This window comes from Dendropsophus ebraccatus, chromosome 14, assembly GCF_027789765.1.
Source record: "Dendropsophus ebraccatus isolate aDenEbr1 chromosome 14, aDenEbr1.pat, whole genome shotgun sequence".
Classification (NCBI taxonomy): Eukaryota; Metazoa; Chordata; class Amphibia; order Anura; family Hylidae; genus Dendropsophus; species Dendropsophus ebraccatus.
Window position 1 is genome coordinate 62,646,056 of NC_091467.1, and position 19,657 is coordinate 62,665,712.

At 51.8% G+C, this 19,657-nt stretch overlaps 1 protein-coding gene across 3 annotated transcripts in view; it reads right to left on the reverse strand.

The window, feature by feature from the left end:
* The window catches only part of SPAG9 (sperm associated antigen 9), a 43,532-nt gene extending 37,795 nt beyond the window's left edge, over nt 1-5,737 (reverse strand). For all 3 annotated transcript variants that reach the window (XM_069952960.1, XM_069952961.1, XM_069952958.1), the window contains exon 1: nt 5,308-5,737. In XM_069952960.1, the coding sequence (XP_069809061.1) occupies nt 5,308-5,616 (309 nt within the window). In that variant the 5' untranslated portion in view covers nt 5,617-5,737. The remainder of the gene's footprint in view (nt 1-5,307) is intronic.
* Nucleotides 5,738-19,657: the final 13,920 nt, after the last annotated feature.

Below are 19,657 nucleotides of genomic sequence, written 5' to 3' on the forward strand. Positions count from 1 at the left end.
TCCTCATATACTTACTCCACATGTCACCCTTATACTCCTCACATACTCACTCCCCTGTGTCACCCTCATAAACTTACTGCCCATGTCACCCTCATACTCCTCATATAATAACCTTATAATCCTCATACACTCACTCGGGTGTCACCCTCATACTCCTCACATACTCACTTCCCATGTCACCCTCATACTCCTCACATACTCACTTCCCATGTCACCCTCATACTCCTCACATACTCACTTCCCATGTCACCCTCATACTCCTCATATACTCACCCCCATGTCACCCTCATACTCCTCATATACTCACTTTCCTGTGTCACCCTCATACTCCTCATATACTCACTTCCCATGTCACCCTCATACTCCTCATACACTCACTTCCCTGTGTCACCTTCCAACTCCCTTATACTCACCCCCATGTGTCACCCCCCCATGTCACACTTATATACTCATTCCCCTGAGTCGCCCTCATACTCCTCATATACTCACTCCCCTATGATAACCTTATACTCCTCATATACTCACTCTCATGTCACCCTCATACTTCTCATACACTCACTCTGGTGTCACCCTCATACTCCTCACATACTCACTTCCCATGTCACCCTCATACTCCTCCTACACTCACCCCCATGTGTCACCCTCATACTCCTCCTATACTCACCCCCATGTGTCACCCTCATACTCCTCCTATACTTACTCCCCTGTGTCACCCTCATACTCCTCCTATACTTACTCCCCTGTGTCACCCTCATACTCCTCCTATACTTACTCCCCTGTGTCACCCTCATACTCCTCCTATACTTACTCCCCTGTGTCACCCTCATACTCCTCCTATACTCACACTCTTGTGTCACCCTCATACCCTCACCACCATGTGTCCCACTCATACACTCACCCCCATGTGTCACCCTCATACTCCTCCTATACTTACTCCCCTGTGTCACCCTCATACTCCTCCTATACTCACACTCTTGTGTCACCCTCATACCCTCACCACCATGTGTCCCCCTTACACCCCATATAATCTCATCGCCCCGCAGTCTGGTTCTGGGTTACTCGCTCCCTCTAATCTCAGCAGGTTTTACAGTCCCGGAGGCCTCTGTGCCACATCAGGACAGATCAGCCCCAGCAGTCACGTGCAGGACAGGGCTGCGGCTCTGGCACACACTCAGCTCTGCCGGGCTCAGACACGACGCATCACCAGGGCCCCTACACAGAGGGTGAGGTCTCAGGGTGGAGTCGGGGTGATAGCCATCCCTCTATAAATAAGTAACTGGTCAGCAGCGATGTCAGAATCGCACATGACTCACACAACAAGCGCTTTAAAGAGACAGACACACAGAAGTGCGTAATAATCCTGAGTTATAATCATACAGCTTGTGGTAATAAGATCTTAAAGGGACGGTGTCCGGTCTTATATCTTACATAAATAAAACTTTACTCTAGAATGAAAAGTTCAGCACTTTTCTAACATAATTTGTATCTCTACTTCCCCATCTCTGCTTGCTGTCAGTAAATGGGAACTTTGACCTGTAACTTCTCATAACTGGAGTCTACCAGGATGCAATTGTACCAAACCCTCAGACTGACACACTGTAACAAACCATCAGGACGGGCGTGAGATCCGACACCCATCACCCTGGATTTCCTTAGGAAGTCCCTGCAGTCTCCTGTGTGGGGGATGGTGGGGGTTGTACTTCCTGTAAAGAGCCTTCAGTTGTAGCGTGGGCACTACCCTTACCCCGGCCATACCCCCCCCCCCCCCCAATGTGACTATTATTGTTATTCCACTGACTGCCCCATTGTTCTGTCCCTGCAGCTGTAAAGAAGACATAGGTCATGTGACTGCAGACGCCATGACACAACCAGAGGATGCCAGGAGAAAAGCTACATCCATGCAAGAGAGACCGACAAGTGACACCATGGACCCCGGAGAGAAGCACAGAGGAACCCCCCAAACCTCCTGCCAAAACCCCCTAAAATCAGAACAGTCAGCCACTATCCATCCTAACATGACACCAACTGGTGGTCTGAGCAGTCACCAATAGACCCCGACAGCTCCAAAACAGAGACCCCCATTATGTGCAGTGATAGGGCCCAATAATAGGGTGCACAACAATAACGGGGAGCACATCTCGACATCACACATGATGGTGGCAGGGAAATCAGGACACTGGGGTGGAGGACCCATTAGAGGGGAGCACACAGAAAAATTACAGACTGGGGATCCTGGCGACAGTAGTTTGGAGGACACATTAAAGGGGTGCACACAGTCACATGACAGAACTGGGGTATGGACATCAGGTGGGTGGACACGAGTCTGGAGGACACATTAGAGGGGTGCACACAGTCACATGAGGTGATCTCCATCAGAAAGGTGGACAGTAGTCTGGAGGACACATTTTGGGGGTGCACACAATGATATGATTAGGGTGGGGACAGGTTTGCAGTGTTGTGGGTGACAAGCTCTAGGAGTGTATTGGCGAGGGTGAAGTATTAGATGCGGTAGTACTGAGCTGACAGGTTCTGGGGGTTCAGCGGCAGTTTTGGGGTGACAAGCTATAGTGAGGCAGTGTTAGGGGTGCAGTAAGCAGGAAGTAAAAGGCACATAGAGAGTGCACCCAACATCAAGTAATAACATGATAAAGCTTTATTACAAAATGAACCACCACCACATGATTTAAAACTACTACAAAACCCTATTGGGTGCAAAATACAACTCCAGGAGAATAACACAAAATACCGAGCATATACAATCCGACCACATAAGTGACTATACAGTGCCACCAAACTGTATATGTATAAGGGAACACCAGTACACACCAGCACAGACGGATAAAAATAACCCCACAGACAGACTGGTCAGACCAGTCACCAAACCATGTTTGGAGCTCCCGGGATAAGACCCCCGCGAGTGGTCACCCACCGGAGACTTTGTCAGGATGCTGGTAAATTGTACATGATACAACTATAAAATCACAGATTGGAATATATACAACAGATATGTAGTTCCTCATGTACAACTTACAAGTCCCCGGTGGGTGACCATACGCAGGGGTCTTATTCCGGGAGATCCAAACATGGTTCGGTGACTGGTCTGAGCAGTCTATTTGTGGGGTTATTTTCACCCCTCTGCAGCCGGTACAGGCGTGTACTGGTGTATACTTGTGCATACTGTTTGGTGGCACTAGTGTGACCGGATAGTTTTGTGTCTGTACTGTGACTTATTGGTTATCGCTGGCTAGTTGTGATCAGCTTACTTTGCACATATGTTTATGTATCTTGTACGTCTATAGTGTTATCATTAGCGCATATATATATTTTATATATATATATATATTACATGGTCCTTACTGTATGGGCTCCCTAGCAGACAACACTGAGTTGTCCTCCTGGAGTTGTATTTTGTACTTAATAGGGTTTTGTAATAGTTTTAATCATGTGGTTGTTGTTCATTTTGTAATAAAGCTTTATCATGTTATTACTTGATGTGGGGCGCACTCTTTCTCCTATTAGTTCCTTTTTTTTTTTATACATGGTTTATTAATTATTACTTAGTTATTACTGATTGGGACTCTGACGATATTAGGTTGAGCCCCCTTATTCTTTTGTTTAAAAGGGGGTGCAGTAGTAGGTGTAGCAGTATTCCCATGCTCACCACCTTCTTACTGTCATACTGGGTAAGCAGTACATGGTGGGTACTATTAGGTCTAGCACTATTGGGGTAAGCAGTATATGGGGGTTCACTATTGGGTGGTGACCGTTTCTTGGGGATGTATTAGGTGTAGTACTAATAGGGGGTACACAATTAGATGATGAGTTTTTGGGGGGTAGTTCAGCACTATTGGGTTTAGTAGTATTGTGGGTACACTGGTACACTCGTGGTGACAGCTTCTTGAGGGCAGAATTAGGTGCAGCATTATCGGGTTTAACAGTATTATGGGCACACTATTAGGTGTTTCTGGGTGCAGTATTAGCTGCAGCACTGTAGGGGTCAGCAGTGTTAGTGAGTGCACTGTAAGGTGGTCACAGTTTCCGGGGGGCAGTATAAGGTGCAGCACTGTAGGGCTCAGCGATGTTAGGGGGTGACAGTTTCCGGGGGAAAGTATTAGGTGGGGACAGTATCCTGGGGGCTGTATAAGGTGCAGCACTGTAGGGGTCAGCAGTGTTAAGGGGTGCACTGTTAGGAGGGGACAGTTTCCGGAGGGCACTAGTTGGTGCAGCACTGTCAGGGTCAGCAGTGTTAGGGGGTGCACTGTTAGGTGGTGACAGTTTCTGGGGGGCAGTATTAGGTGCAGCACTGTAGGGGTCAGCAGTGTTAGGGGGTGCAGTGTTAGGGGGTGCACTGTTAGGTGGTGACAGTTTCCGGCGGCAGTATAAGGTGCAGCACTGTAGGGGGTGCATTGTTAGGTGTTAGGTGGTGACAGTTTCCGGGGGGCAGTATTAGGTGCAGTACTGTCTGGGTCAGCAGTGTTAGAGGTGCACTGTTAGGTGGTGACAGTTTATGGGGGCAGTATAAAGTACAGCACTGTAGGGGGTCAGCTGTGTTAGGGGATGCACTGTTAGGTGGTGAGTTTCAGGGGGTCAGTATTAGCTGGAGCACTGTAGGGGTCAGCAGTGTTGGTGGGTACAGTATTAGGTGGTGACAGTTTCCAGGGGCAGAATAAGATGCAGCACTGTTGGGGTCATCAGTGTTAGGGGTACACTATTAGGTGGTGACAGTTTCCGGGAGCAGTATAAGGTGCAGCACAGTAGGGGTCAGCAGTGTTAGGGGGTGCACTGTTAGGTGGTGACAGTTTCCAGGGGGCAGTATTAGGTGCAGCACTGTAGCGCTCAGCAGTGTTAGGGGGTGCACTGTTAGGTGGTGACAGTTTCCGGGGGCAGTATTAGCTGCAGCACTGTAGGGGTCAGCAGTGTTAGGGGGTGCACTGTTAGGTGGTGACAGTTTCCGGGGGGCAGTATAAGGTGCAGCACTGTGGGGGTCAGCAGTGTTAGGGGGTGCACTGTTAGGTGGTGACAGTTTCCGGGGGGCAGTATAAGGTGCAGCACTGTAGGGGTCAGCAGTGTTAGGGGGTGCACTGTTAGGTGGTGACAGTTTCCGGGGGCAGTATAAGGTGCAGCACTGTAGGGGTCAGCAGTGTTAGGGGGTGCACTGTTTGGTGGTGACAGTTTCCGGGGGGCAGTATTGGGTGCAGCACTGTAGGGGTCAGCAGTGTTAGGGGGTGCTCTGTTAGGGGGTGACAGTTTCCGGGGGCAGTATTAGCTGCAGCACTGTCGGGGTGCAGTCGCTATTGGGGTCCCCACCTCCTCGGCGTGCTTCCTCAGTGCCTTCTCCCGCTCGTACTGGGTGAGCAGTTGCTCGTTGTCCTCCCGCAGCAGCTCCAGCTCCACCTCATGCTCCTGGTTCTCGGCGCACACGGCTTCCAGGTTCTCCAGCACGGCCACCACCAGCGGCATCAGCTGCTTCACCGCGTCCTCCTCATAGCGGCCGATCAGCCGCTCCAGCTCCCGGTAGATGGAGGCGGCCAGGCCGGACACCCGATCTGACATGACGGCCCCGGCCGCGCCGCCCGCCTCCTCCTGGTACACCAGGCCGCCCTCCTCCAGCTCCATGGCCGCGGCCTGACTACTGCTGCCCGGGCCCCGGAGCCGACACCGCCGCTACCGCTGTTGGGGACACAGGTCTGACGTCAGTGCGAGGCGGGGCGGCTGCTGGGACCGCCCCCTGCTCATCCTGGCCCCGCCCTCTAATCCTCCTCCCAAGATTCCCAAAGCTTCTCCGCACACCGGGCCTCCTCCCTGCACTCTGCTCCTTCCTCCCATCTCTCCTCACTCACTTACACCCTCTGTTATAATATCTACTGCCCATCACCACCTGAGACATAAACATCCCCTCCCAGAACTCCCCTCCTCCTGGACTCTTCTCCTCCCTTCTGCTCTCCCCTCTGTACTCTCTCATCCTCCTCCCTTCTGCACTCCCCTCTGTACTCTCTCTCATCCTCCTCCCTTCTGCACTCCCCTCTGTACTCTCTCATCCTCCTTCCTTCTGCTCTCCCCTCTGTACTCTCTCATCCTCGTCCCTTCTGCAATCTCCTCTGTACTCTCTCATCCTCCTTCCTTCTGCACTCTCCTCTGTACTCTCTCTCATCCTCCTCCCTTCTGCACTCCCCTCTGTACTCTGTCTCATCCTCCTCCCTTCTGCACTCCCCTCTGTACTCTCTCTCATCCTCCTCCCTTCTGCTCTCCCCTCTGTACTCTCTCTCATCCTCCTTCCTTCTGCACTCTCCTCTGTACTCTCTCTCATCCTCCTCCCTTCTGCACTCCCCTCTGTACTCTGTCTCATCCTCCTCCCTTCTGCACTCCCCTCTGTACTCTCTCTCATCCTCCTCCCTTCTGCACTCCCCTCTGTACTCTCTCTCATCCTCCTTCCTTCTGCACTCCCCTCTGTACTCTCTCTCATCCTCCTCCCTTCTGCACTCCCCTCTGTACTCTGTCTCATCCTCCTCCCTTCTGCACTCCCCTCTGTACTCTCTCATCCTCCTTCCTTCTGCACTCCCCTCTGTACTCTCTCTCATCCTCCTTCCTTCTGCACTCCCCTCTGTACTCTCTCATCCTCCTTCCTTCTGCACTCCCCTCTGTACTCTCTCTCATCCTCCTCCCTTCTGCACTCCCCTCTGTACTCTGTCTCATCCTCCTCCCTTCTGCACTCCCCTCTGTACTCTCTCATCCTCTTTCCTTCTGCACTCCCCTCTGTACTCTCTCTCATCCTCCTTCCTTCTGCACTCCCCTCTGTACTCTCTCATCCTCCTTCCTTCTGCACTCCCCTCTGTACTCTCTCTCATCCTCCTTCCTTCTGCACTCCCCTCTGTACTCTCTCTCATCCTCCTTCCTTCTGCACTCTCCTCTGTACTCTCTCTCATCCTCCTTCCTTCTGCACTCCCCTCTGTACTCTCTCATCCTCCTCCCTTCTGCACTCCCCTCTGTACTCTCTCTCATCCTTCTTCCTTCTGCACTCCCCTCTGTACTCTCTCTCATCCTCCTTCCTTCTGCACTCCCTTCTGTACTCTCTCTCATCCTTCTTCCTTCTGCACTCCCCTCTGTACTCTCTCTCATCCTCCTTCCTTCTGCACTCCCCTCTGTACTCTCTCTCATCCTCCTTCCTTCTGCACTCCCCTCCGTACTCTCTCATTATCCTCCTTTCTTCTGCACTCTCCTCTGTACTCTCTCTCATCCTCCCTCCTTCTGCACTCCCCTCTGTACTCTCTCTCATCCTCCTTCCTTCTGCACTCCCCTCTGTACTCTCTCTCATCCTCCTCCCTTCTGCACTCCCCTCTGTACTCTCTCATCCTCCCTTCTTCTGCACTCCCCTCTGTACTCTCTCATCCTTCTTTCTTATGCACTCCCCTCTGTACTCACTCATCCTCCCTTCTTCTGCACTCCACTCTGTACTCTCATCCTCCTTCCTTCTGCACTCCCCTCCGTACTCTCTCTCATCCTCCCTCCTTCTGCACTCTCCTCTGTACTCTCTCTCATCCTCCTCCCTTCTGCACTCCCCTCTGTACTCTCTCTCATCCTCCTCCCTTCTGCACTCCCCTCTGTACTCTCTCTCATCCTCCTCCCTTCTGCACTCCCCTCTGTACTCTCTCTCATCCTCCTTCCTTCTGCACTCCCCTCCGTACTCTCTCTCATCCTCCTTCCTTCTGCACTCCCCTCTGTACTCTCTCATCCTCCCTTCTTCTGCACTCCCCTCTGTACTCTCTCATCCTCCTCTCTTATGCACTCCCCTCTGTACTCACTCATCCTCCCTTCTTCTGCACTCCCCTCTGTACTCTCATCCTCCTTCCTTCTGCACTCCCCTCTGTACTCTCTCTCATCCTCCTCCCTTCTGCACTCTCCTCTGTACTCTCTCTCATCCTCCTCCCTTCTGCACTCCCCTCTGTACTCTCTCTCATCCTCCTTCCTTCTGCACTCCCCTCTGTACTCTCTCTCATCCTCCTTCCTTCTGCACTCCCCTCTGTACTCTCTCATCCTCCCTTCTTCTGCACTCCCCTCTGTACTCTCTCATCCTCCTCTCTTATGCACTCCCCTCTGTACTCACTCATCCTCCCTTCTTCTGCACTCCCCTCTGTACTCTCATCCTCCTTCCTTCTGCACTCCCCTCTGTACTCTCTCTCATCCTCCTTCCTTCTGCACTCCCCTCCGTACTCTCTCTCATCCTCCTTCCTTCTGCACTCCCCTCTGTACTCTCTCTCATCCTCCTTCCTTCTGCACTCCCCTCTGTTCTCTCTCATCCTCCTCCCTTCTGCACTCTCCTCTGTACTCTCTCATCCTCCTCCCTTCTGCACTCCCCTCTGTACTCTCTCTCATCCTCCTTCCTTCTGCACTCTCCTCTGTACTCTCTCTCATCCTCCTTCCTTCTGCACTCCCCTCTGTACTCTCTCTCATCCTCCTTCCTTCTGCACTCTCCTCTGTACTCTCTCTCATCCTCCTTCCTTCTGCACTCCCCTCTGTACTCTCTCATCCTCCTTCCTTCTGCACTCCCTTCTGTACTCTCTCTCATCCTACTTCCTTCTGCACTCTCCTCTGTACTCTCTCTCATCCTCCTTTCTTCTGCACTCTCCTCTGTACTCTCTCTCATCCTCCTTCCTTCTGCACTCCCCTCCGTACTCTCTCTCATCCTCCTCTCTTCTGCACTCTCCTCCGTACTCTCTCTCATCCTCCTTCCTCCTGCACTCCCCTCTGTACTCTCTCTCATCCTCCTTCCTTTTGCACTCCCCTCCATACTCTCTCTCATCCTCCTTCCTTCTGCACTCTCCTCTGTACTCTCTCTCATCCTCCTCTCTTATGCACTCCACTCTGTACTCTCTCATCCTCCTTCCTTCTGCACTCTCCTCTGTACTCTCTCATCCTCCTTCCTTCTGCACTCTCCTCTGTACTCTCTCTCATCCTCCTTCCTTCTGCACTCCCCTCTGTACTCTCTCTCATCCTCCTTCCTTCTGCACTCCCCTCTGTACTCTCTCTCATCCTCCTTCCTTCTGCACTCCCCTCTGTACTCTCTCTCATCCTCCTTCCTTCTGCACTCCCCTCTGTACTCTCTCATCCTCCTCCCTTCTGCACTCCCCTCTGTACTCTCTCTCATCCTCCTTCCTTCTGCACTCTCCTCTGTACTCTCTCTCATCCTCCTCCCTTCTGCACTCTCCTCTGTACTCTCTCTCATCCTCCTCCCTTCTGCACTCTCCTCTGTACTCTCTCTCATCTTCCTTCCTTCTGCACTCCCCTCTGTACTCTCTCTCATCCTCCCTTCTGCACTCTCCTCTGTACTCTCTCTCATCCTCCTTCCTTCTGCACTCTCCTCTGTACTCTCTCTCATCCTCCTTCCTTCTGCACTCCCCTCTGTACTCTCTCTCATCCTCCTTCCTTCTGCACTCCCCTCTGTACTCTCTCTCATCCTCCTCCCTTCTGCACTCTCCGCTGTACTCTCTCTCATCCTCCCCTCTTCTTCACTCTCCTCTGTACTCTCTCATCCTCCTCCCTTCTTCTGCACTCCCCTCTGTACTCTCATCCTCCTTCCTTCTGCACTCCCCTCTGTACTCTCTCTCATCCTCCTTCCTTCTGCACTCCCCTCCGTACTCTCTCTCATCCTCCTCCCTTCTGCACTCCCCTCTGTACTCTCTCTCATCCTCCTTCCTTCTGCACTCCCCTCTGTACTCTCTCATCCTCCTCCCTTCTGCACTCTCCTCTGTACTCTCTCATCCTCCTCCCTTCTGCACTCCCCTCTGTACTCTCTCTCATCCTCCTTCCTTCTGCACTCTCCTCTGTACTCTCTCTCATCCTCCTTCCTTCTGCACTCCCCTCTGTACTCTCTCATCCTCCTTCCTTCTGCACTCCCTTCTGTACTCTCTCTCATCCTACTTCCTTCTGCACTCTCCTCTGTACTCTCTCTCATCCTCCTCCCTTCTGCACTCCCCTCTGTACTCTCTCTCATCCTCCTCCCTTCTGCACTCCCCTCTGTACTCTCTCTCATCCTCCCTTCTTCTGCACTCCCCTCTGTACTCTCTCTCATCCTCCCTTCTTCTGCACTCCCCTCCGTACTCTCTCTCATCCTCCCTTCTTCTGCACTCCCCTCCGTACTCTCTCTCATCCTCCTTCCTTCTGCACTCCCCTCTGTACTCTTTCTCATCCTCCTTCCTTCTGCACTCTCCTCTGTACTCTCTCATCCTCCTTTCTTCTGCACTCTCCTCTGTACTCTCTCTCATCCTCCTTTCTTCTGCACTCTCCTCTGTACTCTCTCTCATCCTCCTTCCTTCTGCACTCCCCTCTGTACTCTCTCTCATCCTCCTCTCTTCTGCACTCTCCTCCGTACTCTCTCTCATCCTCCTTCCTTCTGCACTCCCCTCTGTACTCTCTCTCATCCTCCTTCCTTTTGCACTCCCCTCCATACTCTCTCTCATCCTCCTTCCTTCTGCACTCTCCTCTGTACTCTCTCTCATCCTCCTCTCTTATGCACTCCACTCTGTACTCTCTCATCCTCCTTCCTTCTGCACTCTCCTCTGTACTCTCTCATCCTCCTCCCTTCTGCACTCTCCTCTGTACTCTCTCTCATCCTCCTCCCTTCTGCACTCCCCTCTGTACTCTGTCTCATCCTCCTCCCTTCTGCACTCCCCTCTGTACTCTCTCTCATCCTCCTCCCTTCTGCTCTCCCCTCTGTACTCTCTCTCATCCTCCTTCCTTCTGCACTCTCCTCTGTACTCTCTCTCATCCTCCTCCCTTCTGCACTCCCCTCTGTACTCTGTCTCATCCTCCTCCCTTCTGCACTCCCCTCTGTACTCTCTCTCATCCTCCTCCCTTCTGCACTCCCCTCTGTACTCTCTCTCATCCTCCTTCCTTCTGCACTCCCCTCTGTACTCTCTCTCATCCTCCTCCCTTCTGCACTCCCCTCTGTACTCTCTCTCATCCTCCTCCCTTCTGCACTCCCCTCTGTACTCTCTCATCCTCTTTCCTTCTGCACTCCCCTCTGTACTCTCTCTCATCCTCCTTCCTTCTGCACTCCCCTCTGTACTCTCTCATCCTCCTTCCTTCTGCACTCCCCTCTGTACTCTCTCTCATCCTCCTCCCTTCTGCACTCCCCTCTGTACTCTGTCTCATCCTCCTCCCTTCTGCACTCCCCTCTGTACTCTCTCATCCTCTTTCCTTCTGCACTCCCCTCTGTACTCTCTCTCATCCTCCTTCCTTCTGCACTCCCCTCTGTACTCTCTCATCCTCCTTCCTTCTGCACTCCCCTCTGTACTCTCTCTCATCCTCCTTCCTTCTGCACTCCCCTCTGTACTCTCTCTCATCCTCCTTCCTTCTGCACTCTCCTCTGTACTCTCTCTCATCCTCCTTCCTTCTGCACTCCCCTCTGTACTCTCTCATCCTCCTCCCTTCTGCACTCCCCTCTGTACTCTCTCTCATCCTCCTTCCTTCTGCACTCCCCTCTGTACTCTCTCTCATCCTCCTTCCTTCTGCACTCCCTTCTGTACTCTCTCTCATCCTTCTTCCTTCTGCACTCCCCTCTGTACTCTCTCTCATCCTCCTTCCTTCTGCACTCCCCTCTGTACTCTCTCTCATCCTCCTTCCTTCTGCACTCCCCCTCCGTACTCTCTCATTATCCTCCTTTCTTCTGCACTCTCCTCTGTACTCTCTCTCATCCTCCCTCCTTCTGCACTCCCCTCTGTACTCTCTCTCATCCTCCTTCCTTCTGCACTCCCCTCTGTACTCTCTCTCATCCTCCTCCCTTCTGCACTCCCCTCTGTACTCTCTCATCCTCCCTTCTTCTGCACTCCCCTCTGTACTCTCTCATCCTTCTTTCTTATGCACTCCCCTCTGTACTCACTCATCCTCCCTTCTTCTGCACTCCACTCTGTACTCTCATCCTCCTTCCTTCTGCACTCCCCTCCGTACTCTCTCTCATCCTCCCTCCTTCTGCACTCTCCTCTGTACTCTCTCTCATCCTCCTCCCTTCTGCACTCCCCTCTGTACTCTCTCTCATCCTCCTCCCTTCTGCACTCCCCTCTGTACTCTCTCTCATCCTCCTCCCTTCTGCACTCCCCTCTGTACTCTCTCTCATCCTCCTTCCTTCTGCACTCCCCTCCGTACTCTCTCTCATCCTCCTTCCTTCTGCACTCCCCTCTGTACTCTCTCATCCTCCCTTCTTCTGCACTCCCCTCTGTACTCTCTCATCCTCCTCTCTTATGCACTCCCCTCTGTACTCACTCATCCTCCCTTCTTCTGCACTCCCCTCTGTACTCTCATCCTCCTTCCTTCTGCACTCCCCTCTGTACTCTCTCTCATCCTCCTCCCTTCTGCACTCTCCTCTGTACTCTCTCTCATCCTCCTCCCTTCTGCACTCCCCTCTGTACTCTCTCTCATCCTCCTTCCTTCTGCACTCCCCTCTGTACTCTCTCTCATCCTCCTTCCTTCTGCACTCCCCTCTGTACTCTCTCATCCTCCCTTCTTCTGCACTCCCCTCTGTACTCTCTCATCCTCCTCTCTTATGCACTCCCCTCTGTACTCACTCATCCTCCCTTCTTCTGCACTCCCCTCTGTACTCTCATCCTCCTTCCTTCTGCACTCCCCTCTGTACTCTCTCTCATCCTCCTTCCTTCTGCACTCCCCTCCGTACTCTCTCTCATCCTCCTTCCTTCTGCACTCCCCTCTGTACTCTCTCTCATCCTCCTTCCTTCTGCACTCCCCTCTGTACTCTCTCATCCTCCTCCCTTCTGCACTCTCCTCTGTACTCTCTCATCCTCCTCCCTTCTGCACTCCCCTCTGTACTCTCTCTCATCCTCCTTCCTTCTGCACTCTCCTCTGTACTCTCTCTCATCCTCCTTCCTTCTGCACTCCCCTCTGTACTCTCTCTCATCCTCCTTCCTTCTGCACTCTCCTCTGTACTCTCTCTCATCCTCCTTCCTTCTGCACTCCCCTCTGTACTCTCTCATCCTCCTTCCTTCTGCACTCCCTTCTGTACTCTCTCTCATCCTACTTCCTTCTGCACTCTCCTCTGTACTCTCTCTCATCCTCCTTTCTTCTGCACTCTCCTCTGTACTCTCTCTCATCCTCCTTCCTTCTGCACTCCCCTCCGTACTCTCTCTCATCCTCCTCTCTTCTGCACTCTCCTCCGTACTCTCTCTCATCCTCCTTCCTCCTGCACTCCCCTCTGTACTCTCTCTCATCCTCCTTCCTTTTGCACTCCCCTCCATACTCTCTCTCATCCTCCTTCCTTCTGCACTCTCCTCTGTACTCTCTCTCATCCTCCTCTCTTATGCACTCCACTCTGTACTCTCTCATCCTCCTTCCTTCTGCACTCTCCTCTGTACTCTCTCATCCTCCTTCCTTCTGCACTCTCCTCTGTACTCTCTCTCATCCTCCTTCCTTCTGCACTCCCCTCTGTACTCTCTCTCATCCTCCTTCCTTCTGCACTCCCCTCTGTACTCTCTCTCATCCTCCTTCCTTCTGCACTCCCCTCTGTACTCTCTCTCATCCTCCTTCCTTCTGCACTCCCCTCTGTACTCTCTCATCCTCCTCCCTTCTGCACTCCCCTCTGTACTCTCTCTCATCCTCCTTCCTTCTGCACTCTCCTCTGTACTCTCTCTCATCCTCCTCCCTTCTGCACTCTCCTCTGTACTCTCTCTCATCCTCCTCCCTTCTGCACTCTCCTCTGTACTCTCTCTCATCTTCCTTCCTTCTGCACTCCCCTCTGTACTCTCTCTCATCCTCCCTTCTGCACTCTCCTCTGTACTCTCTCTCATCCTCCTTCCTTCTGCACTCTCCTCTGTACTCTCTCTCATCCTCCTTCCTTCTGCACTCCCCTCTGTACTCTCTCTCATCCTCCTTCCTTCTGCACTCCCCTCTGTACTCTCTCTCATCCTCCTCCCTTCTGCACTCTCCGCTGTACTCTCTCTCATCCTCCCCTCTTCTTCACTCTCCTCTGTACTCTCTCATCCTCCTCCCTTCTTCTGCACTCCCCTCTGTACTCTCATCCTCCTTCCTTCTGCACTCCCCTCTGTACTCTCTCTCATCCTCCTTCCTTCTGCACTCCCCTCCGTACTCTCTCTCATCCTCCTCCCTTCTGCACTCCCCTCTGTACTCTCTCTCATCCTCCTTCCTTCTGCACTCCCCTCTGTACTCTCTCATCCTCCTCCCTTCTGCACTCTCCTCTGTACTCTCTCATCCTCCTCCCTTCTGCACTCCCCTCTGTACTCTCTCTCATCCTCCTTCCTTCTGCACTCTCCTCTGTACTCTCTCTCATCCTCCTTCCTTCTGCACTCCCCTCTGTACTCTCTCATCCTCCTTCCTTCTGCACTCCCTTCTGTACTCTCTCTCATCCTACTTCCTTCTGCACTCTCCTCTGTACTCTCTCTCATCCTCCTCCCTTCTGCACTCCCCTCTGTACTCTCTCTCATCCTCCTCCCTTCTGCACTCCCCTCTGTACTCTCTCTCATCCTCCCTTCTTCTGCACTCCCCTCTGTACTCTCTCTCATCCTCCCTTCTTCTGCACTCCCCTCCGTACTCTCTCTCATCCTCCCTTCTTCTGCACTCCCCTCCGTACTCTCTCTCATCCTCCTTCCTTCTGCACTCCCCTCTGTACTCTTTCTCATCCTCCTTCCTTCTGCACTCTCCTCTGTACTCTCTCATCCTCCTTTCTTCTGCACTCTCCTCTGTACTCTCTCTCATCCTCCTTTCTTCTGCACTCTCCTCTGTACTCTCTCTCATCCTCCTTCCTTCTGCACTCCCCTCTGTACTCTCTCTCATCCTCCTCTCTTCTGCACTCTCCTCCGTACTCTCTCTCATCCTCCTTCCTTCTGCACTCCCCTCTGTACTCTCTCTCATCCTCCTTCCTTTTGCACTCCCCTCCATACTCTCTCTCATCCTCCTTCCTTCTGCACTCTCCTCTGTACTCTCTCTCATCCTCCTCTCTTATGCACTCCACTCTGTACTCTCTCATCCTCCTTCCTTCTGCACTCTCCTCTGTACTCTCTCATCCTCCTTCCTTCTGCACTCTCCTCTGTACTCTCTCTCATCCTCCTTCCTTCTGCACTCCCCTCTGTACTCTCTCTCATCCTCCTTCCTTCTGCACTCCCCTCTGTACTCTCTCTCATCCTCCTTCCTTCTGCACTCCCCTCTGTACTCTCTCTCATCCTCCTTCCTTCTGCACTCCCCTCTGTACTCTCTCATCCTCCTCCCTTCTGCACTCCCCTCTGTACTCTCTCTCATCCTCCTTCCTTCTGCACTCTCCTCTGTACTCTCTCTCATCCTCCTCCCTTCTGCACTCTCCTCTGTACTCTCTCTCATCCTCCTCCCTTCTGCACTCTCCTCTGTACTCTCTCTCATCTTCCTTCCTTCTGCACTCCCCTCTGTACTCTCTCTCATCCTCCCTTCTGCACTCTCCTCTGTACTCTCTCTCATCCTCCTTCCTTCTGCACTCTCCTCTGTACTCTCTCTCATCCTCCTTCCTTCTGCACTCCCCTCTGTACTCTCTCTCATCCTCCTTCCTTCTGCACTCCCCTCTGTACTCTCTCTCATCCTCCTCCCTTCTGCACTCTCCGCTGTACTCTCTCTCATCCTCCCCTCTTCTTCACTCTCCTCTGTACTCTCTCATCCTCCTCCCTTCTTCTGCACTCCCCTCTGTACTCTCTCTCATCCTCCTCCCTTCTGCACTCCCCTCTGTACTCTCTCTCATCCTCCTTCCTTCTGCACTCCCCTCTGTACTCTCTCTCATCCTCCCTCCTTCTGCACTCCCCTCTACTCTGTCTCATCCTCCCTTCCTTCTGCACTCCCATCTGTACTCTCTCTCATCCTCCTTCCTTCTGCACTCTCCTCTGTACTCTCATCCTCCTTCCTTCTGCACTCTCCTCTGTACTCTCTCTCATCCTCCTCCCTTCTGCACTCTCCTCTGTACTCTCTCTCATCTTCCTTCCTTCTGCACTCTCCTCTGTACTCTCTCTCATCCTCCCTCCTTCTGCACTCCCCTCTACTCTGTCTCATCCTCCCTTCCTTCTGCACTCCCATCTGTACTCTCTCTCATCCTCCTTCCTTCTGCACTCCCCTCTGTACTCTCTCTCATCCTCCCTCCTTCTGCACTCCCCTCTACTCTCTCATCCTCCCTTCCTTCTGCACTCTCTTCTGTACTCTCTCTCATCCTCCTTCCTTCTGCACTCCCCTCTGTACTCTCTCTCATCCTCCCTCCTTCTGCACTCCCCTCTACTCTCTCATCCTCCCTTCCTTCTGCACTCTTCTGTACTCTCTCTCATCCTCCTTCCTTCTGCACTCTCCTCTGTACTCTCTCATCCTCCTTCCTTCTGCACTCCCCTCTGTACTCTCTCTCATCCTCCTCCCTTCTGCACTCCCCTCTGTACTCTCTCTCATCCTCCCTTCTTCTGCACTCTCCTCTGTACTCTCTCTCATCCTCCTTCCTTCTGCACTCCCCTCTGTACTCTCTCTCATCCTCCTCCCTTCTGCACTCCCCTCTGTACTCTCTCTCATCCTCCTTTCTTCTGCACTGTCCGCTGTACTCTCTCTCATCCTCCTTCCTGAAAAGACTTATTTTCCTTCTTTACCTACTCCGACTCCAGCTTAAAAAAAATCTTTAAAAAATTTAGAATTGAATTTTGATATGAATTTTGCTCATGAATGTATACTATAAGCAACATTCTAATAGGACACTGGCCCTATTACATAAGGGGGGGGGTCGGGAATATATCAGTAATAGGACACTGGCTCTATTACATAAGGGTGGTCGGGGAATATATCAGTAATAGGACACTGGCCCTATTACATAAGGGTGGTCAGGGAATATATCAGTAATAAGACACTGGCCCTATTACATAAGGGGGGTCATGGAAAAGTTGTCGGTCACTTTGGCAGTTTGTTTCTGAGCTGGAAGAGTCCATTGTGTGGGTGGAGATCTGTGCTGTTCTCTTCCTGGATGCCTGATGACTGTATATGAGAAGCAGTGTAATATGAAGATATCCTGTGTAATATAGAGGAGGAGGAGCAGACATAAGTACTGTAGCTGTAACCTCTGTCCTCAGTTTGGTGTTTTCTCTCTGGAAGAAGATTGTGTAATTTTCTTCAGTGTTCTATGGCTGCAGCTGTGTGTGCGTGTGTGTGCTATGGCTGCAGCAGGCTGTGTATGTGTGCTATGACTACAGCAGGCTGTGTGTGCACACTATGGCTGCAGCAGGCTGTGTGTATGTGTGCTATGGCCGCAGCAGGCTGTGTGTGTGTGTGTGTGTGTGTGTGTGGTGTGCACTATGGCTGCAGCGATCAGGGGGATGGTCCAATTGTGTTCTGGACCAGAGCCCTGGCCTCCTATATAACTAACCCCAGTCTGTGCACTCATTGCTGGTTATTGACTTTGTCTCTGCCTTCTAGTGTCTTCTGTTTCTTTACATCTCCTGATCTTTGCCTTTGTATCTTTGACCTCCCTCCCTTGCTTGCTGCCTGCCCCTGACCATATTGCCTGTACCTTGACTACACCTATTGGATCCTGATTTTGTACTTTTGCTGCCTGATTGTTGTGACCCGGGCTGTTTACTATTCTTTATTGTGTTTGGTCTTGTTCTTTGTGCACCTATACTAGTGCAGGGACCGCCTTCGTGGCTGTCCACGGCTGCCTAGGGCCGTTTGAGGCAAGTAGGTAGGGACAGTTGGTGGGTTTAGCGTCAGGGCTCACTGTCTTGACTTGTCCCTGCTGCCTGGTTCCTGACTCCTCCCTTCTTTTTTCTCCTTTCTCTTTTTCTGCAAATTATTGGGGAAATTATTTTTTAATTTGAATTTATTTTTTTATCTGAGATTAATGGGCTGCAAAACCATCAGGCAGAACCTCAGAAGCTGCTTCTTCACCTTAACCCCAGGCAGAGGCATGGGATGAGGCCCCATAGCTGAGATACAAGCCGTGCTGATTCCTTATTATCTGAGGAGGCCAGATCCCTACATAGGGATCAGCCTGGGAGGTGTCATTATTCAGGTAGTGAGTTATATTAAGGTAACAATGCGGCTCAGATTTGGGGCACCTTGATGGTATAATAACCCATACAGGAGAAAGCTTGTCCAGGCTACATGATACCCTGATAGGGGCTTCCATGAGACCGTCATCTCACCCTAACGAGAACAAGTAATGGTGGTTTTACATGGAACGATGTAAAGTTCGAATTTGCACGATAACGGTCGAATTGGAACGATAATCGTACGTGTAAACGCAGCGCACGATCAAGCGACGAGCGAAAAATCGTTCATTTTCGTTCAACGATTTCCCCTATGTGTGAGATAGGCTTAAGCGATCGCAAAACGAATATTCCGTACGATGTATCGTTCCGTCTAAACGCCGATCGTTATAAAAAAAAATTGCTCATTCAAAATTGTTAATCGTGCGATTGGGCGAATTATCGCTCCGTGTAAAACCACCATAAGAATAAAACAAGGAAATGTTCCCTTAAGGAAAATAACAAAGTATCTTGAAGGTGAAAATTCCCTTTAGGTCGGATTGATGTGGCTAAGAGACAGAAAAAAGTACCATAAATGTCCAAGCTTGGGCGAGAGGCTACAATCTGCCCACAAATTATAAATATTACTTGTTTCTACTCTTTAGAACATAGTAACACAAAGCTGGGAGCAATGGTAGAAATCTTTGCTAATTTATTGAAATGGGAAAACCAGAATCCGCCATCACCATCGGTATTTGGAGCGTTTACTAGGTGAAGCCAATCTGGCACTGACTCGGCCTCTAGTCTTCTTGGCTATGAGGCCACAAGGTTCACATTTGGATTTGGGGATGTCCAGGCATTCTTATCTGCAGGTCCTCTCTCGCTCTCTCAGGTTGGATGGGGTCCATCAGGTGACGCCATTGTCAGGTCTCCAGAGATGTCCCATTGGGGTCAGGGCTCTGACCAGACACCTCCAGGACATTTACAAAGTTGTCTCTGAGCAGATTCTGTGTGGTCCTGGTTGTGTGCTCAGGGTCATTGCCCAGTCTGAGGTTCAGAGTGCTCTGAATCTGTTTTTTAGCAAAAAATATCTCTGTGCTCCATTCAACTTTCCCTCCACTCTGACCAGTCTTCCTGACCACCCCCCACCCACACATGATGTTGCCCCCACCAGGCTTCACTGTAGGGATGGTAGGGGACAGGTGACAGGCAGGGTCTGGTCCAGGGGCGTAACTAGAAATGGCTGGGCCCCACAGCAAACTTTTGATTGGGCCCCCCCCCCCCCCCGACTGACCACTAAACGGTCAAGTGAAGTCATAGCTATATAACTGCTAGCTCTGGTCAGGAGTGCTTGCAGTTAAAGGGACATTTGCAAAACCCAGGAGACCAGCAGGGCCACCCGGTGCTGCAAAAGATGACGGCTCAGGGGGCCCTGTGTATTGCAGGAGCAGGCCATGGGGCCCCCTGATGCGGCGGGCCCCATAGCAGCCGCTATGGCTGCTATAGTGGTAGTTACGCCCCTGGTCTGGTCTCCTCACTGTAGGGATGGTATGGGGCAGGAGATGGGCAGGGCCTGATCTCCTCTTCACTGTAGGGATGGTATAGGGCATGTGATGGCAGTGCCCGGTCTCCTCCTCACTGTAGGGATGGTATGGGGCAGGAGATGGGCAGGGTCTGGTCTCCTCATGGCT